Below are 13,375 nucleotides of genomic sequence, written 5' to 3' on the forward strand. Positions count from 1 at the left end.
TGGCTAAGACTGTTGAGGCAAGGCACACAAACGAGACCAACTGTGATCCTGTTGGTGTGGTCTGAGGTGAGGCCACCACAAGTCCCATGTGGAACCCGCTCCCATACAAGGGGCAGCAGAAGCCATAAAGACGCCTGCAGCGTTGGGCCACGGATGCACAAATCTGCCAGAGGCCTCTGCCTTCCAGGACTCAATAAACAGATGGCGTACCTCTTCGCACAGAACAACAGTAGGGAAGAAACATTCATCTTAGCTGCCAACTTAAAGCTTTCCTCATTGCTATGAAAACATAAAGATGGTTTGGAAACAAAACAAAACCTCAAAATGTATTGTTTTAACTTTTAAAATAGCTCAGAGTTTGTCCTGTGCGAGCGTAAAGGACCACTTACCTAAAAAGAATCGTAGCCATTGTTACTTAGCCCTTGGCAAAAATTGGGCCATATTCTCACCAGAGTCTCACTGGTTTTCTGGGTCATTTAGGAAACCGAATGGCCCATTTTACTCAATTAATACAAACATGTTGCATAATCCATACAACGAGAAAAGAAACAACTAGTTCTCTTTCTTCTCCAACACCCTGAAAATGCTGTCAAAACAGTTTTCATCCCTTTGATCAAAGAACACTTCATAAGGTTCATTGTGGAATCCTCACCTACTTTCTTCACATCTGAAAAACTTTTCAAATCAACTTTAAGGGGCTGACGATTGCTTAAAATATACAGTTAGGTATATGTCGTGTCACTCAGAAAAATCCTGAAGGGTGTCAGTTCTCATCGTTCTGGCTTTCTCATCTCTAAAATGTAGAGCTGCTGTTTGACTTGCTCTACCAGTGTCTGCATGTATATTCTGACCTTATGCTACCTCTAAAGCCTTTCTTTTTGTGCATAAGAATCTCTAGTCTCATTTTTCACCACACAGCTTTCAGACAGATACTGAGCTATTCACACCCCAATTTTAGAGTGCTTCACAGTGCTAGAAGCGGATTTGCTGGTCTGATTCAACCTATTTCATTTTGCACAATTTCCAGGCAACAACCTTATATCCTGAACTGCACTATAGGATACTTCAGTAATAAAGCAGTCTGCTGCCATAAAGTATTTAAAGACATTTCAGTGTCATTTAACAAGGAAATATTTAGTCAACCTACTACTATTACAGTAATGCTCAAATTGCCATCTGGAAGGCCCAGATTCAAAAATCAGTCTCTGGATCCCGAGCTCAGCTCACGAAGGCCGAATACATTGTGAAGAAGATGCAATTAGTCTCCAGGGAAGGGCTTCTGCAGATTGTCATTGGCTATGCAGAATGCAGCACACTTGCTCGTGTGGATAAAAATAACATATTGAAATGGCAGCTGCTCCGCAAAGGAAAAGGATTCGCACAGGGGTAAAAATACAGATTAGAATGAGGAAAAAAAATGGTAAAACGCCTATTGAAAGTGCTAAATGGTAATATTGAATATAGTACATCAATGGTACTTAATATTTACCTTTGAACCTCAAGCAGGAAACACTATTTCACATAGCAAGACAACACAAGAACATAATTATTAGGCTCCTATAAACCCAAGGCCAGGACAGCTAATCACCTCAGTCAAGAAGTACACATTGTGAATGGAATTTTTAAGAATTCCTACTTATAATTTTTACAGGATCCAAAACCTGCTACTATGAACATAGCATTTAAAGATAAAAAGAATTTCTTTAAAGTTCCAAAAGCCAGTGGGTTCCAAACTGTGACCTTGTCCATACTCTTGTTCTGAAGGTGTATTTTAACACAGTACCTTTTTCTCTTGAAGTCCACTACAGCATGAAAGGGATGGTATTAGTGTTATATACGAAACTCATGTTAAGCCAATATTAAAGCCTCTCAAGGACTTAAAAGATAGCAGTGAGACCTATTAGATCATCTAAATTATTTCCATGCCATTCTGAGATTGCTCTCTACAGCATGCTTTATTAGTGTCTTGCCCAGGCTATTTTTAAAGTCTCAAACCCAGCAGCTTTTCCCTTATGAGAGTAGCCAACTTCAGTTTAAAAGCATTATATGCACAGGTTAACCTAGTTAAAACACAGAACAAAAAACTTCATATGAATCTGCTTATCTAACTCTAGGTGTTTGAAATGGAAAGTAAGATTTTGAACTGACAACCATAATTTGTGATATTTTAAGAGTTTTAGATCCAAAGTTTCAAAAGATTCCTTTCAAACAGTTTAAATAAAGGTGATACAAGACAAAGAGAGAAAACAGAAGAGAGAGAGTCTGTTAAGACATAATCTTACACCAACTGATATTGATGGGGAAAAAAAGCAACACAAAAGGTTTGTGGTCACATGAGCCCTTCTTCAGACTTGACTTGAAATATGTTTTGTACCAGCAAGTTGCAATTTTCTCCCAGCTGTATCAGTTGGTTTAACTAAAGGTATTTCTTCTCCTTGCAAATCCTGCCCTACCTACAAATGATCACTGCAGCATTACCACAACACAGGAGATGCGAGCTTGAATAAAGATCCATTCCTAACTGCATTACAGCAAATACGTTACTGCATTAAGTCTGCCATGCCAGATAAGCAGCAGTCCAATTCAGCGTACTGCATGTTTCACCACAAGCAAACTTAATGCTTTTGCTGAGGAGACCCTTGAAAAATGAAGAGACTTCTCAACAATGAAGTACTTCACGTAAGCACTTAAAATTTTCATCTTAGTGTTTTATAACAATTAAGCAAGAAACAGAGAGATGTATAAAGCACTCAAGAAATAATACCAATAACAAAACCAGCCTGATATCTCTGTGTTCTGATCGGTACGATGCGATGCCCACAAAACCCGAGCGAGACAAAGCACAGATGACTCTGCAGAGGGGATTAACAACCAAGCTCAAGCAGGAAATTAACATCTATCAGAACTATGTGTGTTCTTTGCTGATATACTTATTCCATCATTCCTAAAACACTGAAAGCACTCAAAAAAAATAAAAGACTGCAATTGCAAAGAATCTTTTCAAAGCATTTAATCTAAAAATCACACTACCCTGGTTTAGTTGCTGAATATAAATACGTATCAATCTGACTTTGTTAAATTCAAATTTAAAGGGAGACTTTATTTGTCACCTTGGGTTGCTACCTTGCCAGATTTGAGTAGCTAAAACCTGGGTTGGGCCTGTGCGACAGTTGAACAGGTCTCAGAGCAAATCCCAGGTGCTGCAATCAAGGAAGGGCACCTGACATTTGGTTCAGTGTACAGTGCTGGGGCATAGGATATTGCCATTTCCAGGCAGAACATAAAACAGACAAAAGCCTTTACTACTTGTCATTAATGAAAGCCTGACCCCAACCACATAAGTAGGGAGTTTCTTTTTTTTTCTTTTTTTTTTAATTCATCCAGCATTACTTTCTGTCCACATCGAGCTCCCCTTGTCATTTCCATAGCAAAGTATTTCTTGGTATTTCTCATCACCCTGGATTACTGCACAGTACTGGGGATGTGAAATGCAAACTGCATTTCAGACCAAAGAGAATGCAACAAACAAGTTACTGCCAATTAATCAAAGGTCGGTCTTCTGAGTAAAAATCACTATTAGAACAAGCCAGATTTCATTAACACCACAGGCCTTGATATCAAAAGAAATTTACTTTTAGAAACCACAAGTCCAGCTTTGTTTTTTAGTGGTCTCATGACTGGTAACAAAACTAAATCCTTGGAGTACAAATGAGTAGAAATATGAGTTTGACTACTTTCACTTACACAATTAACCCTCAAACTGATGTAAATTATTCATTTTACAGAATAAGAAACTAAACTTCTGAATTTTAACCCATAAATAGTTTCTACTCAGGTTTAGATAAGGATGTAGACAATGCTTTGAGTATTTTCTAAGTTGAGGTATTTTCAAAGAAATTTACATTTGACAAAAAAAAAAAAAAGGTAAGTCCCAACTGCAAGTCATTTCAACATATCCCCCTTCCTTTCCCAATGGCAAAAGAATTCTGAATTCAAAGTGGCAAAAATGAAAAGAAAGGTAAAGGGATTAAAAAGTCAGAAATATTCGGTGTTCTTCTCAAAATGACATACTTAAAACTCCCTCTTCCCCAGGACTGAAAGAACTATGACTTCAAGCAGGAAAGCACTACAAAGCAGAAAGTTATGTCTCACTGATCTGCTCAAGATTCCTGAAGCTGATCATTTTTACAGGCTGCACACATTGTATCTATTAAAAACAACACTGGCAACTTACACAAAAGATCAGCTTATGTTTGTGTTTCGCATTGTTTTACATAAAGACAAAACACACTCCAGTGCTCATGTGCTGCAATCGCTTCATCTAGGGACAACTGCAAAAGGAGGCCTACCCGAGCTGACCCACATGCACTTGGTGCACATTATAACTTTACTTTTCCTAACCAAAACTGAAGTTTCTTATCCTAAGTAAGCATGTCTTCCCAATTATTTACTGCAGGAAATAGTCTCTTGCTAAATTTACCTTTCAGTGAATCATTTTCAGCTCTCATTATGTCAATTAGTGAATTCTCCAGTGAATGCATGTCGAAAGTCCTTGTACGATCCTGCAAGCAAATAAAAACAAACACAGTTTAGGAAACACAGTGTTTTAAAAAAGAAAAAAAAAAAACCTACCCAAAGCATAAAAACTTCATGTTTTTTCTATATCACTACAACAGACTTAAGCTAAAGCACATGCTGATATGCCCCTGAAGTCAAATACAGAAAATTAGAATATTCTGAATATAAATCCAACCCATATTTATCATAACTAATGATTTCTTTAATAAACCCCAATTCAATATTTAATTTTGTTTCTTTGCTCTACAGTTAAACAATAATTTAAGTTCACGTTTAGGAGGTGAAGATAGATCCTAGGAGAGAGAGTTGCAAAGAGAAGTCATAAAACAGGCACGTCAGCCTGAACTAGAGAAAATCTGAATTCCAGAAACACACAGCTTTTCCTTCACCTAAACTACTACCCAATAAAATTAAATAATCTAATTCCGCACAGTCAAATCAAATTCTGCATAAAGTATTTCACACAAGGAGTAGTGCCACCTAGTAAACCGGACTACTTGAACAAGTTACCTCTGGTTTTTAATTCCCTGAATTCACAGGTTTGATATTCCAAGCATTACTCAAATTAAAGGATTCAGAAAATATGAGGCAAGATGTCTCATGCACCTAACCATTTCATTACATCAATCCATTTGAAGTGTATTTACCACATTTCTTCTTCATGCTAACCAAAGACACAGATATGTCTCAGGCTTTCCCAACTAAAACAACACATTCCACATCTTGAAAATTTGATGTTATATTAATGTAACACAAAATATCCTGGTATTTCATTTTAATTAGTAAATTCAGGATAACCAAACTTTGAAATCTTTACGGTATCACGAAAGGTCACTAATGGAAGCAAAAAATCTCCCATTCACAGAATTATTCACCTATCCCTGTTATCCATTTATTTATTGATTTGGAGATCTGTAGAAACATCTACATGGAATTTTATAAATCAATCAATCTCACATTTAATTTTTCTGAGTCCAAGAACTCTAATATTGTTTCCAAAGGTTTTATTTCATGCATGTTTTATGAGATTCATCTCTGAACTGAGATCAAGCATGGAAAGTATCTGTTGACATAAGAAGGCAGGAGATTACAACATTATTTGGTCTAACCTGCTTCTCTGCAACTACCATTATTAATGCAGTGAAAATGCATTTTTTGTCCTTAACTCTAGCTGTGAAGCTGAAACTTCTCCAAAGCAAACAGATCCAGATTTGATCATGTTTCAAACCAGTGAATTCAGAAAGGTAATGCCCCTCTGATACACAGCTGAACGCCACGATGTCCCCTACCGCCAGTAATGGAGTGCTAAAGCAGTATCAATGGCAGTGCTGCAAGAGGCATTCTTTGTATCAGACAACGATCAGTCATCTTGGACTTTAACCACTTAATACTATTTTAAGAGCAGGAATCCACTAGCTCATAGAGTCCTGATCCATTTCCAAGTTTGTAAGTTACATTCCGACTGCTAAAAAATCCTGTTTTCTAACTAAATTTTCTGACAGTTTTCCCTTCCTTGGAACAGTGTATTACTGACACAGAACTGGCGAAGTATTTCTACCCGGATGTGCTGCATTTCAAATAGCATCAGAAAGATCAGAGTTGGGAACCGTTTACTTTATTAGTCTAGACCAAAATGAAATTTGCTACGAAAAGCATAGCGCGGCCCTGTGGCCCACAGCATTTATTTCCTTGGCCATCTATATTACATTGATGCATCTTAGAGAAACTATTGCAAGCATTTGGATTATTTAGTTTCACAAGTTTCCTGCTGGTTTCTTAGTAATATGGCGATATTCTGGGAATACTTAGTTTATTGTTTTGGTTTATACATTGCTAGTCCCTGAATTTTTCAAACTTCAGTTACACTAAAATACCTGAGGAAAACTGAGTCCTGTGGTCTGCATGCTGGACCCACTGGGATCCAGCAGCTGTATAACTGAGGAATGGATACTGGAAGAGTCTCTACATTTTCAGCAGTCTTCCTAAAGTGACAAAAATAGCCTAAGACACAGATGGGAACATTTTCTGAAACCCCAACATGCTTCAGAAGGTACTCTTTTTTTCCATTCTGCCTTTCGGATCGCATTGTGTTCCTTTGTGTGGGATTAACCTCAACTCCAACATATAAACAGCTGTAAAATCCTTACAGGGTGCAGAAACTGAGCAGTTTCAGGTGTCTGCTGAATTTGTGGCACTTAGCATTTCAGTTGTCTGAGACAAACAAAGGGCGAAACCAAAGCTAAATGACTTCTGATGTACTGTGCTGTGAATGTGCCACACTGAATGAGCACTAGGAAAGTCTCCTATCTCTAAAATATCCACGTTATGCTGGATAGAGCTATAGTAACGAACAGAGGGTTTTGCTGCAATGGGTAGTATTTAACATTGAGAACAGAGCTTAAACGTCTGAGGAGGAAAAAGAAAAATGGAATTGAAGTGGTTAGCTGATAGGAACACCATTTTCTCCAACGGAAGCAGTGTGGTGAGGAGTTTACAGTTTTCCCCTTCTTTTAGCGTAAGGCCCATAAGCTTCTAACCACACTGCAGACACTTTAAAACACGGCGCTGTGCACCACCACAAAGATTAATTGGTTGTATTCCTACCTTTAGCCATTAACAATGACATAAAAAGAAGGACTGTCTACAGAACACGCCTGAAATACGGCCTGCATTCATATTCCTGCTCTCCAGTGGTTCCAGTAACCTGTCACAGTGACCAACAAGGCTGTCATAGGCTAGAGAGCTCTCAAAATGCCGATCCGGTACTATTTCTTGGGAAGATGAGTCTCGTTCCTCAGCTGTTTGAAACAGTTTGCTCCTCCATGTCTCCGCTCACTGATTAGAAGACAGCAAACCACATTAAACACAACACTAGGAACCACTACCAACTGTTAAACTGAGTTTGGGTATGTTCCTGAAATGAATGCAGCACTCCACCTCTCTGGGAAGGCAGAGTAAACTCAAGAACTTGGCATATAAGTAAACCTGTATACATCTATCGCATGCAAAGATGTCTCTCTTATAAATGACCTAAATAAAAACTAGCCGAAATGAAATCAGCAGTTTGCACGCTGCTTATTGTAAAAGAACTCCACTAATTTAGCTGACTACCTATCGTGCTACTGAAAGGATCCACGCTACTAGGGAAAGTCAGTATTGGTAGTTTTTAGATGTTCTGTAAAATTTAAAGACCTTTTATTCTGAGACTGCTTTGAAAACAGTAGCGTGAGTTTTGCCAGTCTTAACTTCCAAGATGATCAGCACATTCTATCAGGAACACATATCCAAAATATGCGTGTAACTTAAATACATAATATATCTAACATATCTGAAAATAAGGACTGAAGCCATGGTAGCAGTGGTGGCCGTATTGCTGGATACATGTATAACTCTGCATTTAACTCCATGACATCAAAAAGCTGTAACAATCAAAATATTGATCACTGGCTGGTATCTAAATCTGGGAAAGAGCTATTCGCAGATACATATTAATTACAAGTTATAAAGCAAGTGAGTCACGCTGTGCTCAGTAGAAAAAAGTGACGTTTTCTTCAAGAGACTTCTTGTAAAGAAAATTAATAACAGTGTAGTGATGTTATTAATGGATTGATTCACAAAGTTACAATGCAGTTACAATGCTTTCCTTGGAGCTGGACTGCTTATTGTACTCTTATTTACTTATTTAGTTATGAGGAAAAGATATAGGGGTAATGAATACCCTTGAATAAAGCGAAGTGTATACACCCCAGTAAAAAGTAAGTTAACCACAACCTGATATTATTTACACAGGGTGATCACAAAACCTTAGCTTTACATGAGTGTGTTTTAGTATATCTAAAAATCTGCTTTATCAGAGAGCTCAAAGGGCACACAGATTTACCCTTGGGAAACTGGAAGAGAGGTAGAAAGACACCAGGTTGAACGCAAGACCATGAAAAAACAAACAACAAAAAAACCCTGCAGTCTTAATACACGACTACATTTAAAATGCCATCCAATATTTTAGAAAAAGTGGCATTGTTTTCACAAAATACACGAGGTGGCAGCTAACAGAGCTGGTTGAGGGAGAACATCGAGATGGTCAATATTCTACGGCAGCAAACGTGCCAATTTTGAACTAACCCCTGTCCAGCTCTGTCTACAGAAAAATAAAAAATATTCAGATTCTCCTGCTGTCTAGAAAGCATTTATAAGTAGTAAAGTGCTCACAACAATGCAATCTCCTTGTTAAAGCATAGTTGGTAGAACCCGGGACTTTGGAGTCACAACTCCATCATGGGATTCATGCAGCACGGGCAAACCACTCCGCCTCTCTGACCACAGGGCTTTCCCCACTGACATCCAGACAGGTTATTTTACATTTAGAGGTCTTATGAAAAATGGAACCACTTGTAAATAGGAATTTTAAGTGCTATTCCGTTATTATTTTTCAAAGTCCAAAGACATTTCGTTCCAAAAAAAGGCAGATGCTACCAAGCACGTACAAGTGTATAGGATGTGCTCCTATACAAAAGAAATTAAAAATGAATTTTTGATGAACAGGAAGATCACGCTTGGCACTCAGAAATCCCATATTTAAGGTCTCTTACACATCAGAAATAACATAGGTCTAAGTTTAATAATTACAGACCTATTATATTTAATCCGCACCCATGGCATTATTATCACCTGAACAATTAAGATTCAAGAAGTTCAGAGTTTCTATTTAGTGCTTCCCAAGATGAGCTCACCAATGCTAAAACTCCAAACTGTACAAAAAGTAAAGCCTGGTGAGGTATGAGCACCTGCTGGTAGCTAAGGCTGTACCTAATCTTAGAAAATCTGATTTCTCTGAAGACTGAGGAATCAATAATAACGCAAAGTCTGCCACTGAGTTAGGCAATTTATTGAAGGTGATTAAGCAGGATTTACGAAGCAGGTGTAATTATAAAACTGGGGCTTGCTTTATTTATTTAAATCTTTGTCAAACCAGAATACCTGTGAAAATTAGAAAACTGACAGCTGCATTTGCTACCCTTATTATAGCACAGGAAGCCTGAAACTTTCAGAAACCTCGTACCTATTTCCCACAATTAAAGAGCCTGATGTCTCAGGCAAAGTACAGTGTGTTGGGAGAGGCAGATTGTAGGCACTAACATAAGTTTGACATCTTTCTATTAATTGCAAAGCAAATTTGGACTTGATTATACTTCTGGGTAGGCTTCTCCTCCTTCCCACCGCCTTGCAAAGGCCCTGTTCCAGCTTCCCATCCAGTCTGCAGTGAATTAAAGGCTTGGAGTAAACAGGTTTTTCCTGAAAGGATGTTGCTGGATGCTGCCCTGAGCATCTCTTACAGCTTCACCAGGGAACAATATGAAGAAGCTGGAAAAGTTAAGTGGTGGATGACACAGGAGCTTTTTTGGGAGGGAGCACTTCTGGTTTTGTCAAACTTGAACTTTTTTTAAGCGTTAGAAATTACAGACCTCCATAAAAATTTCCAGTAACATGCCTGATTCTATTTTAGCCACATATTAAGTTTTTTTATGTACCTTCTATAAATTATTTTCCACAATATCTTGTGTTCTTGGTCTTTGTGCTGGGCTGCTAAGTATGCAATTCATTCTCAAAGCAAAATGCTTAATAAGAGTACTCCTTTTAATCTTTGGAAAATACAAACATAATTCAAATAGCTTTTCACAAAAGCTCTCTTTAAAAAGAAACCCTGAGGTCAAAAACGCACAGGAGGGCCAAAGCCGGAGTATTAACGTCAGTAGTAAGTTTATAAAACAAGAACAGTGTTAACTTCCACAGTACTTAACTTGTGCATGTCATGCCACATTAGAGTGCTCCTAATTCCACAGGCCAATAGCTGTGGGGAACAGCACACAAAACACTAATTACTGCACAGCTGATGGAGTCATAGAAAAATGGGTGAACAGACATTTAAAAATCCAGCTTCGAGTATTTACTCTAAAATGATAGCTTGAAATTCCTCAGCATAGTTGCTGCTGCTAGAAAAGAGAATAAAAGCCTGCAAAACTTTCTGCAAAAGCAGCAGCCTCGCTTTCTGCAACCAGCCTTACGGAAAGGCTCCTCGACAACAAAGAACAGATATTAAAATAAAAAGGCATGGTAAAGAAATTTCCTTGCAAAATTCCTCCAAGAGGAAAGCTTGGCAAATGCATTCAAGAGGGCTTTTTTTAATTCCAAATTCATGGGAATTTGTTTGTTTTAACGTGCTTATTAAATCAGCCCATTTCTATGGGCAAACAAATCATGACGTATAGCTCAGAATTAAAACACAGTCTGTAATCACGGATGTGTTTTCTCAAACCTTCCATATCTGCCTGAGGGAGAGAAAGTCCCTCTGGCACAGCCCCTCAGTGAATTTGGAAGGGGTTATATACCTGGAAACTAGCCACTGAAGAAGAAAGGAAAAAACATTTTTGAACAAGTGGATATAATGAACTGCTCTCCAGTACAAAATTCTTTGAAATGAGCAGTTATCGTCAAGCTTGATTCCAGGAAGAAACGCAAATTATTTTGAATTATTTTTACAGAAAGCTGAACTCTATTGCTTAATCTGCTAGTGCCTTCAAAGACCGATTTAAAAAACAGCACCACACATGTGAAGATGAGATCTGGAAACCTGGAAATGCCTATCAAAGCAAGATTTATGCATTGCATAACAGGCAGGATGTTCCACTCTCATGAGGAAGTGCAAGTACATAGCAAAAGGAAAGCCAAAACAATCTTGAGGGCAGTGCTGCAGTAAAATGCAATTACTGAACACACAGTTTGCCAGTGCTGCAAGGAGGGAAATAGAAGAAATAATTTTAAAAATCTGTAGCTTTGTAAGATGCAACAGTCACAGTCAAGATATTTTCTTTTATTAACTCCCAGGGAAGGCTGTTGTATCCAAAAACACATTATTATTTTTTTTAATTTTTATTCAGGAACCATTCTTTCATTTGGAGACCATTTCCTTTTAAAATGAATACACAAAGAACAATGGCTTTTCTCTTTTCAAAATATCTTTGAAGGGGGAAGGCTGCCCAGTGGTTAAAACACAGTATCGAAACTTAATTTCATTAACAGATTTGGTAATAGTCTTCCCTGACCTCGCCGCAAGTTCCATCTCTGCAACATGAGGATCCTACAGACGTGCTGCTTCTGAAGTGTTACGAGACAGAATTCCAAATGAAAAATAGTTGTGACAAACACCACAATGTTTTGCATGCAACTCTCAAATACCAACCAGGCCACCACCAAATTGCGAGATTATCAAGCATCTCAAGGCAGCATTTTCCTTTTATCTGTGCCGTTTGGAATGCCCATTTCGTCTCAAGCGTCCCAGGGCCAGGGGCAGAAGTATTTGAAGTGAGCAGCAGTTCCCATTAGTGGCTCATGGGGACATTATGCAATGTTGTCCTCTCCAAAGAGGAAATTAGCACTTACGCTTGGTTACCCTAAGATTTCCATCAAAACACAGACTTCTGTTTCACCAAGCTTTAGAGTAAAGATAACTTTTTTTGGGGGGGGGCGGGGAAAGCGATCCCCAAATATCTGCAACTGCTAGTTTACATCTTGCTTTATAAAGATACTAATTTTCAGTAGACTGCAGCAACACTTGTTAATGATTTAAGCAGCAAAACATAAATATTGAATGAAAGGGATAGTTGTATCAAATTACCCCATTATGTTGCTGCAGCAAAGACAGCTTTCAGTTATTTCCTAAATAGGAATCTAAGAAGATTCCAGTAACAAAATAGCCTTGTCCAGCACATGATTGCATCAAGGAGGATAGTACATGTAATATATACATATATATGCATAAGCACAAATATACAGTAAGCAAAACTCCTTATCTCTGCTTTGAGTCAGGCATATAATCAGCATAATCAAGAAAAAATAAAAAATACATCAATGGTTGAATTTCACATCATTTGTTTCCAGTGATTCAAAAATCCAGTATGCTTTCAAAATACAAAGGACCAAGTAACCAAAGGAGATGAAGATTCTGCACCAAAAAAAAAAAGTTATAAAAAGCAGTCGTCCAAGATGGCTTCAAAATTAATCAGCATCTTTCTAGGTCTGCAGTGCTGAAGTCCTGTTTTGCTGCCCTGCCCTTTTCTTCACAGAAGTGATAGTAACAGACTGGAAAGCACTTCACTCCAACACTTTCCTTTTCTTGGCATGAAGAAGTGTCAGACTTGGTCTTGACATGTACAGCTTCATCTCAGCGTTTAAGTAAACAGATACCAACATGCTACACAAAAATTATTTCTTTACCACGACCAAAATAAGCGTGTCTGATATTTTATGTTTGGAACATAACCCAAAAGCCAAGGTTGATTTTGTCAATTTCCTGAAATTTCCTTGATATCAGACCAAGCGTGTTTCTATTGGTGCACATACATTTGGGCCTTACACACAGCAGCAAGGACATGCTCGATCTCATTCTGTCACTCTGTACATCAGCTACGTGTCAGGGTACAGAATGAATTAAACTGCGAGCCAAGTATTGCTGCAGTGAGGCTGAAAAAAGACTGACTCCAGCTGTGTCCCTTTTTCGATTGGTTTCAGTGTATAAATTTGGTTTGCTGGACACAGGTTCATTATATTAATTAGAAATCCCGATATTAACATCAATTACTGCTATGCATTGTGAATTTGCATAGGCTTTACCTGATACCGAACCAGCTTGCAGCTCTGCAGTAGGAAAAAAAAGGTCTCTAATGGAAAGTTAGTGCCAGCAGCTGCCCTGGTGTCTGAAGGCTGCATAGGCTGGCCCTGCAAACCCAGCAGAAACTGAACA

At 38.2% G+C, this 13,375-nt stretch overlaps 1 protein-coding gene across 2 annotated transcripts in view; it reads right to left on the bottom strand.

Moving 5' to 3' along the window:
* CPEB4 (cytoplasmic polyadenylation element binding protein 4) overlaps positions 1-13,375 on the bottom strand; it is a 43,345-nt gene that overhangs the window by 25,753 nt on the left and 4,217 nt on the right. For both annotated transcript variants that reach the window (XM_083798716.1, XM_083798717.1), the window contains exon 2: positions 4,481-4,562. In XM_083798716.1, coding sequence (XP_083654842.1) covers positions 4,481-4,562 — 82 coding nt within the window. The remainder of the gene's footprint in view (positions 1-4,480; positions 4,563-13,375) is intronic.

Source organism: Anser anser (genome assembly GCF_964211835.1).
Source record: "Anser anser genome assembly, chromosome: 14".
Lineage (NCBI taxonomy): Eukaryota > Metazoa > Chordata > Aves > Anseriformes > Anatidae > Anser > Anser anser.